At 40.8% G+C, this 12,878-nt stretch overlaps 1 protein-coding gene and 1 pseudogene across 2 annotated transcripts in view; one reads left to right on the top strand and one right to left on the bottom strand.

Moving 5' to 3' along the window:
* On the bottom strand, window positions 1-119 carry LOC120590676 (uncharacterized; annotated as a pseudogene).
* Window positions 120-2,702: 2,583 nt separating this feature from the next.
* The window catches only part of P4HA3 (prolyl 4-hydroxylase subunit alpha 3), a 31,618-nt gene continuing 21,442 nt past the window's right edge, over window positions 2,703-12,878 (top strand). Inside the window, exons 1-3 of one of the 2 annotated variants that reach the window (XM_039848036.1) lie at window positions 2,703-2,968; window positions 9,512-9,654; window positions 10,331-10,554. In XM_039848036.1, coding sequence (XP_039703970.1) covers window positions 2,769-2,968; window positions 9,512-9,654; window positions 10,331-10,554 — 567 coding nt within the window. In that variant the 5' untranslated portion in view covers window positions 2,703-2,768. The remainder of the gene's footprint in view (window positions 2,969-9,511; window positions 9,655-10,330; window positions 10,555-12,878) is intronic. The other variant, XM_039848035.1, reaches the window with a different exon arrangement.

The raw sequence follows: 12,878 nt of genomic DNA, 5'->3' as shown, positions 1-12,878 counted from the left end.
TGCCTATAGCACCTGGTCTTCCTAGGTGGTCTCCCATCCAAGTACTAACCAGGCCCAACCCTGCTTAGCTTCCAAGATCAGACAGAATTGGGCTTGTTCAGGGTGGCATGGCCGTAGACCATGGACCGTGGTTCCACTGGTGCACGAACCCAGGACCTTCTGCTTGTAGAGCAGATGTGCTAACCCCTACACTATGGAACCAAGTCCAGCATATCTATCAATGATTACTTTAAATGAATTAAGTGCTCTAATTAAAAGACATGAGATGGCTGAATGGATAAGAAAACAAGATCCTTACATATGCTGCCTACAAGAGACTCACACAGACTGAAACTAAAGGGATGTCAAAGATATTTTATGAAAATGGAAATAAAAAAAGAAATCTGGGATAACAATGCTTAAACTAGGCAAAATAGACTTTATATTCCCCCCCGTTTTGATTTCCCGCTCCCACTTCCACCCCTGATCTATGGATGTTGCCGTTTCCCCTGAAGGTGGGGTGTCTCCTCCTACACGCTCGTGGTGTGCAACCGGACCAGGTGCACCCACCTGGGGTGCAAACCCAAGACCTTCTGCATATAAAGCAGACATGCTAACCACTACACTATGGAGCCACTCCCAAAATAGACTTTAAACAAAGGCTACAACAGGAGGCAAAGAAGGACCCAGTAATCCCACTTCTGGGTATTTACCTGAAGACAACCAAAACACTGCTTTGAAGAGACATTGCATCTATGTGTTCATTGCAGAATTATTTACAGTGGCCAGGATATGCGGGCAACCTGGGTGTTCATCAGTGGATGAGTGGATAAGAAAGAGGTGGTACAGATATACAATGGAATATTACTTGGTCATAAAAAAGAATGAAATCTTGCCATTTGCAATAACGTAGATGGACATAGAGGGTATTGTGCTGGTGGAGTAAGTCAAATGGAGAAAGACAAATGCCATATGATTTCACTTATATGTGGAATCTAAGGAACAAAATAAGTGAACAAAACAGAAACAAACTCATAGATACGGAGAACATTTTGACAGTTGTCAGATGTGAGGGGTTTGGTGGTATAGGTGAAAAAGGATTAAGAGATATAAATTGGTAGTTACAAAATAATTATGGGAATATATAGCATAGGAAATATAGTGGGTAGTATTGTAATAATTATGTATGGCGTCAGATGGATTTATTGGGGTGATCACTTTGTAAGTTATATAAATGTCTAATCACTGTTATATACCTGAAACTAATATAATATTGTATGTCAACTGTAATTTAAAAAATTAAAAAATATATATAAAAGAGAATAAAGGATAAAAGTCACATTATCATCTCAATAGATCCAGAAAACTTATTTGACAGATAAAAACACTCGACGGACTAGGAACAAGAAGGAAACATTATACTTAATGGTGAAAGGCTGAAAGCTTTCTCTTCCAAATTTCAATAAGACAAGGATGTCCTCTCTTGTCACTTCTATTCAATATTATACTGGAGGTTCTAGCCAAGGCAATTAGGTAGGAAAAAGACCTCTCTCAGTCACCAGATGACTATTATTGCCATCTTAAAAACTTCCATGGAGTTTCATAGAGGACAGGCTAAATTTCTTAGTATGACATGCAAAGCCCCTTAATCTAACAGTCTCAACCATAGGAATGTTTCATCACTTTTGGAACTCCAAATATTTTCCATCTGCAAACCTTGGTACATATAGGTACCTTCTACCAGGAAAGCCCATCCCTCCCTTGCCTATCATCTTCCAGACAATGCCTTTTCATCCTTTCGGACCTGCACACATCGCCTCCACTGTGAAGACCTCTCCACCACCTATGCGTGTGATGGGGGTCCCTCGTCAGTGTTGCTATTGTTCATTGTACAACCCTGTTATCCTGATAGCAGTTTATTGTGGTTAGTTGTTTACACCTCTGTCTCCCCTTGTGAGTTCAGGGTTGGATCTGCCATTTCTCTGTATCCTCAACACATAACAGTAGTGCCAAGTATTTGTTAAATGAATAAATGACTGAACAGTGCTTGGGAAAGAAGGGAAAAGAATATATAGCCTAGTATGATATATATTATTTTTGTTTGCTTAAGTGACCATAGGTATGTTGTTCAGAGCCGTGACCCAGGGCCTTCGAGTTTTATGATCTATAGGTCCTAGATTTGTCATGCACTGACTCTAATGGCCTTTACCCACTTCACCTCCGGTAGGAATTCTACTCATCCTTTAAGATGACTCAGCTGTTAAGTCCTCTGCGAAATATTTCCTCCTTTCTGCTCTCTCACAGCTCTTTACCAGCACAGTTATTACCATAATGCATCTTTACTCTGCTAGACTTCCCCCATCAGCGGTGTTTCAGTATTTCCATCTCCTGATCAGTGGTGGGGGTTGTGTGTGTCTGTGAATATTTTGGGGATGGCCTTCTACAGCCATAGACCAGTTAATTCATAGCTCACACCACCCTTTGCCTCAGTTTCCCCAAGTGTGAAACAGGCACAGCAGAAACACCCTCCCAGGGCTGTGATCTAGTGGAGGGCAGGCGGCTCCCGAGGTTGCAGGCAGCCCCCACGCGGTCTGAGGAGCTAAGGGGCCGCAGGGTGGGAAACTGAGAGTGAGGGTAGGCGTCAGAGAAAAGCAGTGGGTGTCTGGGGCAAGGCGGGGCGGCCGGGAAGGACGAGCGGAGGGGGCGGGGCCGAGTGGCGGGGCGCGTCAACGGGCGCCGGGGCCCTGGACCGCCGGGACCGCCCGAGGGGACGAGAGCGAGCGCCAGCTATGGGCTCCGTGGCGCGGCTGGCGGCGATGCTGGCGGTGCTGGCGCTCCGGGCAGGGGACCCGGTGGGGGCCGCGGCGCGCGGGGACACGTTCTCGGCACTGACCAGCGTGGCGCGCGCCCTGGCGCCGGAGCGCCGGCTGCTGGGACTGCTGCGGCGCTACCTGCGCGGGGAGGAGGCTCGGCTTCGGGACCTGACAAGGTGAGGGCTCGGGACGCGAAGCGACAGAGAGGCCTGAGTGGCGGAGATTGGGCCAAGAGGTTGAGACTGAGACACTCTTACAGGGTGTGTGTGTGGGGGGGTAACTGTGAGGCTCACTGTCACCCTGCGTCGGTTCTCAGACCCAGTGTCACACCATGAGACTGATGACACTGTGGGTGTGACTCCCTAGATTCTTTGTCACCCTGTGTGGAGCCCTGAGACACTGTGGCATGAGGTGATGGAGAAATGGAGACTGAGTATGACTCCAGAGAGGCTATATCACAGTGAGTGCCCTCAGACTTTGTCACACACACGGTGGCACTCCAGATCTAGTGCCACACAGTGAAGTTGATATAATGTGGGCAGGTGTGGCCGAGTGACTGTGAAACGGAGTAGGACCTCACAAGGCACCGTGTCAAGCTGTGTGTGCCCCCAGGCTCTGTGTCAGAAAATAGCGTGTGATGCTGTAGCCATATTTGTGTTAACCATGTGACCCAGTGAACTGGAATTTAGAATGAGTCAGGTGACATTCTGTGACCAGGTAGGAGACTTACATGTCATTGGAACTGAATGGACATGACACCATGGGTATCATACTCTGCATGTGAAAGATGCTGAGTAATTGCACAGGTCACTATATGACTAATGCTTCATGTTCATCAGTTCTTTCAACACATGTTTGAGTGCTAAGCACTGTTCCAGTCGCTGGGGATAAAATGGTGAATACCAACCTTGCCCTCAAGAATCTTGGAGTCTGTAGCATTATGATTGTTAATCAGAGATGTCTATCTCCTCCTTTGGTTTCAGCTCCCCCTTCTCTTTACACCTGTAAACTCTCTAAATTCTAAATAAATGATAACTGAGATGTGATATGTGTGGAAGTATGACACCAAGACAACACTGGATAAAACCATCCTTGATGAGAGAGGATACTCATTGTAGCACACACAGAAGCAGATGCTCAGCCAATATTGTTTGCTATACAATCAACAAATTCTAATGCTACACGCTAAGACAAAATACTGTAGACTTGGAACACTGGGGCACTGTAATCCTATATTGACTCTGTCAATGTCAAACAATGAAAAGGATGAATGATTGTGTATGGTACCATGTGTTTGAATGTGTTGTGTATTCTTTGCTTGGGACATCGAGAAGCCTACAATGTGAGAAACAATGTAACCACATCTTTATCTGACTATATTAATTGTGTATTTATGTCATGTGACCCTCTGGTGAGCTGAGACAGCAGAAGAACGTCTCACAATGTACTGCTTATAAAATAGTGAGTGAGTATATGTGATGGTAATACCAATTCTGGGGCACATGGGAAGAAGGTGTGTGGGACACTATGGCTGTGTGAGAAAGGCCATGTAGAAGAGAATCAGTTTGTGTGTAGAAGTACAGGTGACAGATCTCGTTCATTACCCAGTGGTGACTGAATGATGACATAATTTGGAACATGCTCTTAAGTATGTAGTTTGGGTATTAGCAGTTATATGCATGTTTAAATTTATTGTTAGTTTGAAATAGCATGAAATGCATACACATACGTATATAAGGTATATGAGTGTTGTAGTAATTATAACAGTAAACGATGATAATTTTAATAATTCTTGTCACTCTTTGGAGTAGCAGAGTTGCCTAGTGTTCTATGGGCCCATGTTTACAGAGCAAAATGTTTTTTTTCTTGGTCTAGATTCATTGGAGTCCAAGTTCATTGATAGAAATAGACAGACCTTTTTTCTCTTTGATTTCAGATCCCACATGCACCCGGCTACCCATGTGCTTGTTCTCTTACCACTAATCTCTTTATTTGGGTGGCCCAGATGGAGATAGGGATCAGAATCCTAATGCCATTCCAGGCCTCTCAGGGAACTGGCTCAGAGGAGAACACTTGCAGCGCTGATTAAAGCAGCTGGCCAGGGCTTTACTAATCTTACCACCATTGTCATTGTCAGAGTGGGAGGGGTCTTGCACAGATGTTCTCATTTGATTCTCTCTCACACAATGCTTTGAAATAGGTTTATATCACTCTCATAAACAAATGAGAAATGATTTAAAATATGAGAAAACTAAAGTTTAGTACTTTATCCAAGATTATAAATCTAGTAGGTAGCAGGACTAGTCTTTTGATTGTTTCTCTTTCCATCATGCTTTGATGTTCCTACAGCCTGCTTATAGGATATGCCAGGACCCAGACCAAGCCCCATAACTACTGAGGTTTTATGAGCAGCCAGAGTACATGACGGTTAAGAATCTGGATTCAGGAACTTAACAGACCTCTATTTGAATTCTTGGCTCTGACCCTGGGCAAGTTTCTTTACCTCTTTAAGCATTAGTTTCCCTAATCTGTAAAATGATGATAACAATAGCCTCATAGGGTTGTTGGAAGGGTTAAATACCATGAAAAGGCATGTATCATTGTGCTTGGGATGTAAAAATTGCTCATTAAATGTTAGCTCTTTTTGATTGTTGTTTATGTTAAGAATGGTGAAACTAGACCCCACGATTGGCTCTAAGCAGTAACTAGTATTTGAGAGCCCAGATAATAAAAAAAGAATCAGAAAGATTATCTTCTCACATGACTTAGGAACATTTAATTTCAGAAAGTTTAGTTTAGTATTTGAGAGACTGTTGTCTAGTCAATGCTCTAAAACCTAGTGAAATATTTGCTTTTTTAAGCAATAATTTTGGCAGTTCCTGCCCATTTTCATATCCCCCTAATCTAAGGGTTTTATGTAACTTGAGATGTTATTTCTAAGAGCCTCAGTTGATATCCTTCTTTGAATTTTTAAATTTAGACATGAAATATTTTTTGATGTTGAAACTACTCTCTATCCAATGTTAATAAATAAAAATTATAGTAATTATAGTATATATAGTTATATACTAGTAGAGTATGTGCATTAGCTACATATGTATTTAACCCCTAGCTTTTTGTTGTTGTTGCACTTGTAAAAAACTACCAAGATTGAAAGAGTAGTGCCAGCAGCAGTTATTTCTGTGCTAAGAATTAAGCATTCAGAATGTCTCAGAAGAACTGAGACAAAGACATTTCTGAATTCCAAACGAGAAACTTATTGAATTAAAATAGCCCATGTATTGTTGTTGGATAATCTGTCCAGGCTATGTTTAAGGCAAGGATTGGGTTGCGAATTTTATGTGCAGATTCTTGAAGAAAAGGATCTGCTTTTCCACTCTCAGCAGCATTTGCCATTTAGGAAACCCTGAGGTTTGAATTCAGCATCCAGTTACTCAGTCTCTGAAAACCAGCTATTTGCTCAGAGGCTGGGCATAGGGCCAACATTTGGATTCCAAAGCAGCCTCAGATATTAGTTGATAGGTTCTTTTTTTCTTTCTGTGACAAAAAGATGGTGTATCTGAACACTGAATTGAATCATGTGTTGCAGTAAAGATCAAACCTTTGCCCTAAATAAACTGACCCCATAATACAAAATGGGATGCAATGAGAACAAAGAGATAGTGCTTTTGATCTGATGGATGACTTGAAACATCTTTGCCTCTCTGCCCTGCCTCTTTCTCTTTGTGCCTCAGTTTCCTCTGATGCCTGTTAAATTAGTCCTTAAGCACCAGATGAGGAATTTATTTATTCAATTGTGGAAAAGGTAATGGAAAGAAATAATAGAATGATTATGCTAAAAGTACTCATAGAGATCTTCTAGACTCGACCAGGTGTGTCATTTTATAGAGGAAGAAACAGGGATAGTTGGACACTGGGTCAGAATAAGGTCTCTTCCCAGCTTCTCCCTATCTGACTGTCTTACCGAATCACTGCCCATTCAGCCTCAGTTGTTCCTGGACACTCTTTAGGCTGGACACAAGCCCAAGTCTCTGCTTGTAGGGTTTTTTTTTTTTTTTTTTTGGTTTAGCAGTGGAATATCTTTCACTAAGTAGTTCCATATGGAGCTGAAGCAGGAAATAATGGGTAGTAAAAAAAAATATCCCATGCCATGGAGACTGGTTTAGTTTCAAAAGCCTAGGGTAGCCGCTCTCAAACAGCCCTTCTTGGGGATCAGAGACATCCTGGGTCTTGACAGTCTTCCCATTTCTTCCCTGGGACACCCAGGCCCAGATTCTCCTTCCTCAGACTATGCTTGAATTGAAAATTTGGCTTTCTGGAAGCACCATGAGGTGAGTCATCTTCTATTTTCAGGTTCTGTTTTATAGTTGAAGGCCCCACCCTTGTGAAATCTTTAGGTCAGACTCTGATGGAAGGAATAGAAATCCACTCTCCACTCTGCCACTGTCTCCATTCTTCACTTTCATCCCTTTCTACTTGTGGAGTCCTCCACTCTTGCCAAAGGACTCCTATATTCTCACATGATCTTGTGCACATTCTCATAAATCCATATCCTTTTCATTTTGATCACACTTTTTTCTTTTACTTCTGTTGTTGTTGTTATATATTTTGGAAATGAATAATTTTACAACAAGGGAAAAAAATTCTTAGAGGGCAAGACTAGAGCTCTTCAGTCTGCCTTATGGTAATCAAATTTCAATAAAGGAGACAGGGTCTTCTGCTTATGTGAACACTCTTGTAGGATAACCGAGGAGGAAAGAAATTACCTAGAATGATGATCGCTCGTGGCCCCATCATTTCTGGCCCTTTTCTGCAAATGACAGCAAGCCAGAAAGGTTAGAAGCGTGCTGCACAGCTCTATCTCTTTATTCCCCATTAGCCATCACCAGTTTCTCATGGTCTATTTCCTTGAATCCATCTATCTCCCTTGAATCCATCCTGTTCTTTTCCCCCACTGTCACTGTTATGACTTAGATTCTCCTAGTCTCTTGCTTACAGTGTCAAAATGGCCTCCTAACTGATCTTTCTGCTTCCAGTTGCTTCCACTTCTGAACCCTCCTTCCCACCCTTTCACAGATTTATAAATGTAAACATATTGTAGTGCATCCCGCTCTCTTAAAACCTTTTGGTGGTTCCTAATTGCATTTAGAGTTAAAACCGGGTTCCTAATTGCATTTAGAGTTAAAACCAGATTCCTCAGCAAGGCCTATGAGGTGCTCCTCACTTCTCCAGTGTGTTCTAACCATTTCCCAGTATACTCCGTGCTCCAGCAATATTAACTGCTTGTAAGTCCCCTACGGTTGCTCTCTGTACCTTTGCATCTGTTGAACTGTCTCTGCCTGCCTGGAAGGAGGCCTCCTCCTCCCTTCCTCATTATTTGCATTCATCCATCAAGTGTTGGTGTATTATCTCCTCTGTGAAAGGAGAGTTTATGTTCTCTCATCTGCTCTGGCCAAATTAATCACCCCCTCTGTACTCACCCCTTGGTCTTAAATCTGGCGTTGCATCTGTAATGTGATTGTTTCTGTCTATATTACCCACTAGACTGTGAATCTTTGAGACTAAGGTTATTGTCTTATTCAAAATTTTATTCCTGGCTCCTAGAAGAATATAATATTTCATTTCTTCTTTCATAGAAATATGTATTGAATTTTAGCATAGAGTGATGAGAAAAACAGCTATTTTCTTATCCATGAAATCCTTCAGCATTGGACCCTTTCTTGCCCAGTTTCTAGCATGGGATCTGATATTTAACAAGTAACCAGTAGAGACTGACTTATTGAATGAACAAATAAAATACATGCCAAGCCTCTGCGCCTTTGTGCATGTTGGTCCCTGTTGGCTCAAAAAACACTCTTCTTCCCTTCTTTGTTGTAGCTCCATGTGAAAGAGAATGGCAAATCAGCTGAGAACCCAGGCTTTAGAGTCCCAGAGACTTGGGTTTATTCTTGGCCTCATTGCTTATTAACAAAGTGGCCTCATTTCAGTTTCCTCTACTGTAAAATGGGCATGATGAAATCTACCCTAAGGGCTGTTGGGGGAATTAAAGGAGACTATGAATTTAAGCATTTAGCAGAATGCCTAATACATGGTAAGAACTCAATAAGTAGTAGCTATCAATATTTTAACTAACCCTTCAGTACTCAGATCAAGTGCCATCTCCTCTAGGAAGTCTTCCCTTACACCTTCTAACTCCCACCTGGGTTAGGTTCCCTGCCTAGAGATCGTTATATCATTACGTAGCATTACATGTTCACTTCTCTCATAGCACAATTATTACAATTAATTGAACAATGTTTTTGATCTGCTACCAGATTCTAAGTATTGAATATAAGATGATGAGAGGAAAAAAGATTTTCTGGATTGTGAACTCCTTAAGAGCTGGACCCTGTCTTACCTTTGTATCTCTAGCCTCTAGCATGGAGCCTGATATACAGTAATTGACAAGTAGAGACTGACTCATTGAATGACAAATGCATGGAGCCTGATATACAGTAATTGACAAGTAGAGACTGACTCATTGAATGAACAAATGAGTGGACCTACTTTTGTAGTGTTGGTAGTTTTCTAATTCTTTGTGCTTATTGGTTAGAATATTATGTGAGTTTCAAGGAATTCAGCGTTTCATTTGAACTACTCTTAATGTTTATACCAGGCCAGCCTTCTCTCGGTTGAATGGTTGCAACACTAGGTGATATCACTCTACTACTCTCTTTCAGATTCTATGACAAGGTGGTTTCTTTGCATGAGGATTCAGAAACCCCTGTGTCTAACCCTCTGCTTGCCTTTACTCTCATCAAACGCCTACAGTCTGACTGGAGGAATGTAGTACATAGTCTGGAGGCCAGTGAGAACATCCGAGGTAATGAGGAGGAGGGCTGGAGGGTAAGAGAAGATTCTATCTCCTGACTCAGTGGAAAGGAGAGAGATTCTGATGGGATGTGATGCAGGATAATAAAGTGGGTAGGTATTGCTTGATCTCCTTAGCTCTATTACAAAGAACTAGGTCACCTTGTTAATGTGTTTATATGATTATACAATAGAAAGCATTTAATATCCATTATCTCATTTAATCTTCACCACAATCCTGTGAAGAACTACAGGTTATATCATCCCATTTACATATGTGTAAAAAGTGATGTCTTCTAATAATTTCTATTTCATTAAGTTGCCACTACAGTGTGATCTGTAGCAAGATCACCTTCCTAATTTACTTGTACTTGAAGAAGTTTGTTGACTTTGGGGAAGTTAAGAGGGAGAAGAATTGTCCCCACAAAGGGTGAGACTCCTAGAGACAGAGAGGCTGGGACAATGTGATAAAGTCTTGTGCCTTCACTTTTACTCCAGAGCATTTCTTCCTCATTCAGAAGATTGTATTAAGCATCAGTCTGTGCCAGGAACTTGCCACTGGGAACCAAAACAAATCAAATGTTATCTTTGTTCATGAAATATTTGAACAAGTGATTATGTCCTGCATAAATTAATTGCTCACCTCCTGTTTTTTGAATGATGGAGTGATGTTTTCACAACGTTTATAGCTCTGAAGGATGGTTATGAAAATGTGGAGCAAGACCTGCCAGCCTTTGAGGACCTTGAGGGAGCAGCAAGGGCCTTGATGCGACTGCAGGATGTGTACATGCTCAATGTGAAAGGCCTGGCCCGAGGCGTCTTTCAGAGAGTTACTGGCTCTGCTGTCACTGACCTGTACAATCCCAGAAGGCTTTTCTCCCTCACAGCGGATGACTGCTTCCAAGTTGGCAAGGTAACAATATTCAGAGAGAGGGCGAATTGCTTGGCTCTGGTTTCTTCTGGATGAAATAACTATATCCCAATTGTTTTTACGTGTTTCTAATCCTTACAGCAAACTTAGAAATTTGGTGTTATTTTTCATTTTCAGATTAAAAAAAAACAAAACAACGAGACTCAGAAAGGATAAATAACTTGCCTAAGGTTACACAATTTTAAGCAGCAGAACTACAATTTGAGCCTGGGTCTTGTGACTCCGAATCCCCACTCTTCCCATGATAGCTAAAGTGATCATATACTTAGGACATTCTTGAGAATGAACTCCGGGATGTTATTAGCCAGGACAACAAACATAAACTGGGCTGTCCTGCATAAAATGGTCCTTTGGTCACCCTAACCAGCTCCGCTGGTTGTAGAGGAGCAGCTGGGTAGAAAGGAGAAGCAGGATTAAGGGTGGAAGAAGGGGTAGGAGATGGTGAAATGAAGGTAAAATCATGGAAACTCAGATTCCTGAGACTTTCTGTAACGTCTTGCACATTTCCTAGGCATTTAGAAACACTAAATTAATGTCACAAAACCGGGCATTCACTCTAACAATACTTGAGGAAAAAGACCAGGAACCTTCCACATGAGAGATTTAACTGATCTTTGATCATGAGTTACAAGTACACTTGAGGTCATTTTACAGTATACTCTTTGTTAGCCTTGGCCTTAAAAAGTAAGGGAGTAAACCTTTTTTAAATTTGAAGATGTGTATTGCAGGAAAGTGAATTTTTGCCAACCCCTGTTGCATTCATTAGCCAGTCTCAGAGTGGGCCTTGTGTGTCCTGATTCCAAGTTTTGAGGATCAGTCTTCCAAGTTAATGCAGAGTGGGTTACCCTAAGCTTCTGTACTTATACCATTTTCCCTTTTCTGAGATCCTGAATGAAATCAGAGCTCAATCATCATGTTCAAGGTTAATTTAAATTTGAGGCCATTAAAATAGTTTCACGTATGGTATCAATATATGCTTCATTAGTGAGGCCTTTCTGAAACTAAAACCATAGTAAGTTAATGAAAGTCTCACTCACAATCTTTATTTTCATATCTATTTACTTGTCAGATAAAACATTTCAAATATATAAGAAAAGTACAATAACGAGCAATTTACCTATAATTGAGATTAAATATATGTTCAAATTTTGCTATATTTGTTTCAGATTTATAAAAAAGAATTTATGTATAACTAAATAAAGGCTCATTCCTTTTTCTTTTCACCACCTCCTATCCTTTCTATTCTACCCTTGCCCAGGTACTGGGCAACTGTTGTCCTGAACTAATTAGTATGTACTCTTCTGAGTCCAGCTTATTTCACTCAGCACATTGTATCTTTGAAATTCATCTATGTTATTGCATTTATTAGTAGTTCATTCCTTTTTATTGCTTAGTAATATTCCATTGTATGACTATACCACAAACTGTTTATCCAGTCTCCTGTTGATTGGTACTTATATTGTTTCCAGCGTGGGCTACTGTGAATAAAGCTGCTGTTAATTATCTTATGTAAGTCTTTCTGTGGACATTTGTTTTCATTTCTTTTGATTAAATACCTAGGAGTGGTATCAGTGCGTCAAAAAGTAAACTTTAATAATTTTTAACATGTAGTCAAATTTGTTTCATCTACACATATCCAGTCTCCTCCTCCATGGATTATTTTAAAGCAGATCAGTCTTTCAATTTTCTGAAATTCGTAATGGTCTAATTCTACTACCCTACTATTCTGTCAACTCAATCAACTATTTCCTGGTATGGTTTATCATGTTTGATTGTGAACTTATTTTTAGCAGAACTTTTTTCCCTCTAAGAGAATCTCTGTGCCCAGATTTGTAGGAACATCCCTCCAGAGAGTTTTGGGTTTTCTTTTTCTAGATACTCTGGTGGTATCACAGGCCTTAGATCTCTTTTTCTTACCTGTAATTACATCCATATGACCTAGTTATTTTATAACTGGAAGTTTATACCTTTTGACCCTTTCGCCCATTTCTCCCCCACCCCACCCCTGGCAACCAATTTGTTCTCTGTATCTATGGGCTTGGAGTTTTTTATTTGTTTTGTTTTGTTTTTGTTTTTGTTTTCGATTCCACATGTATCTGAGATTGTGTGGTATTTGTCTTTCTCTGTTTGCCTTATTTCACTTATCATAATGCCCTCAGGAGGTTCACCCATTTTGTTGCAAATGGCAAGATTTCATTCTTTTTTATAGCTGAATAATATCCAGTGTGTATGTATCACATCATCTTTATCAATTCATTCATTGATGTGCACTTAACATGTTTTTATATCTTGGCTATTGTAAATAA

The sequence above is a fragment of the Pteropus medius genome, unplaced genomic scaffold (genome assembly GCF_902729225.1).
Source record: "Pteropus medius unplaced genomic scaffold, Ma_sr-lr_union100, whole genome shotgun sequence".
Taxonomy (NCBI): domain Eukaryota; kingdom Metazoa; phylum Chordata; class Mammalia; order Chiroptera; family Pteropodidae; genus Pteropus; species Pteropus medius.
This window is presented reverse-complemented; position numbering and strand designations above follow the sequence as displayed.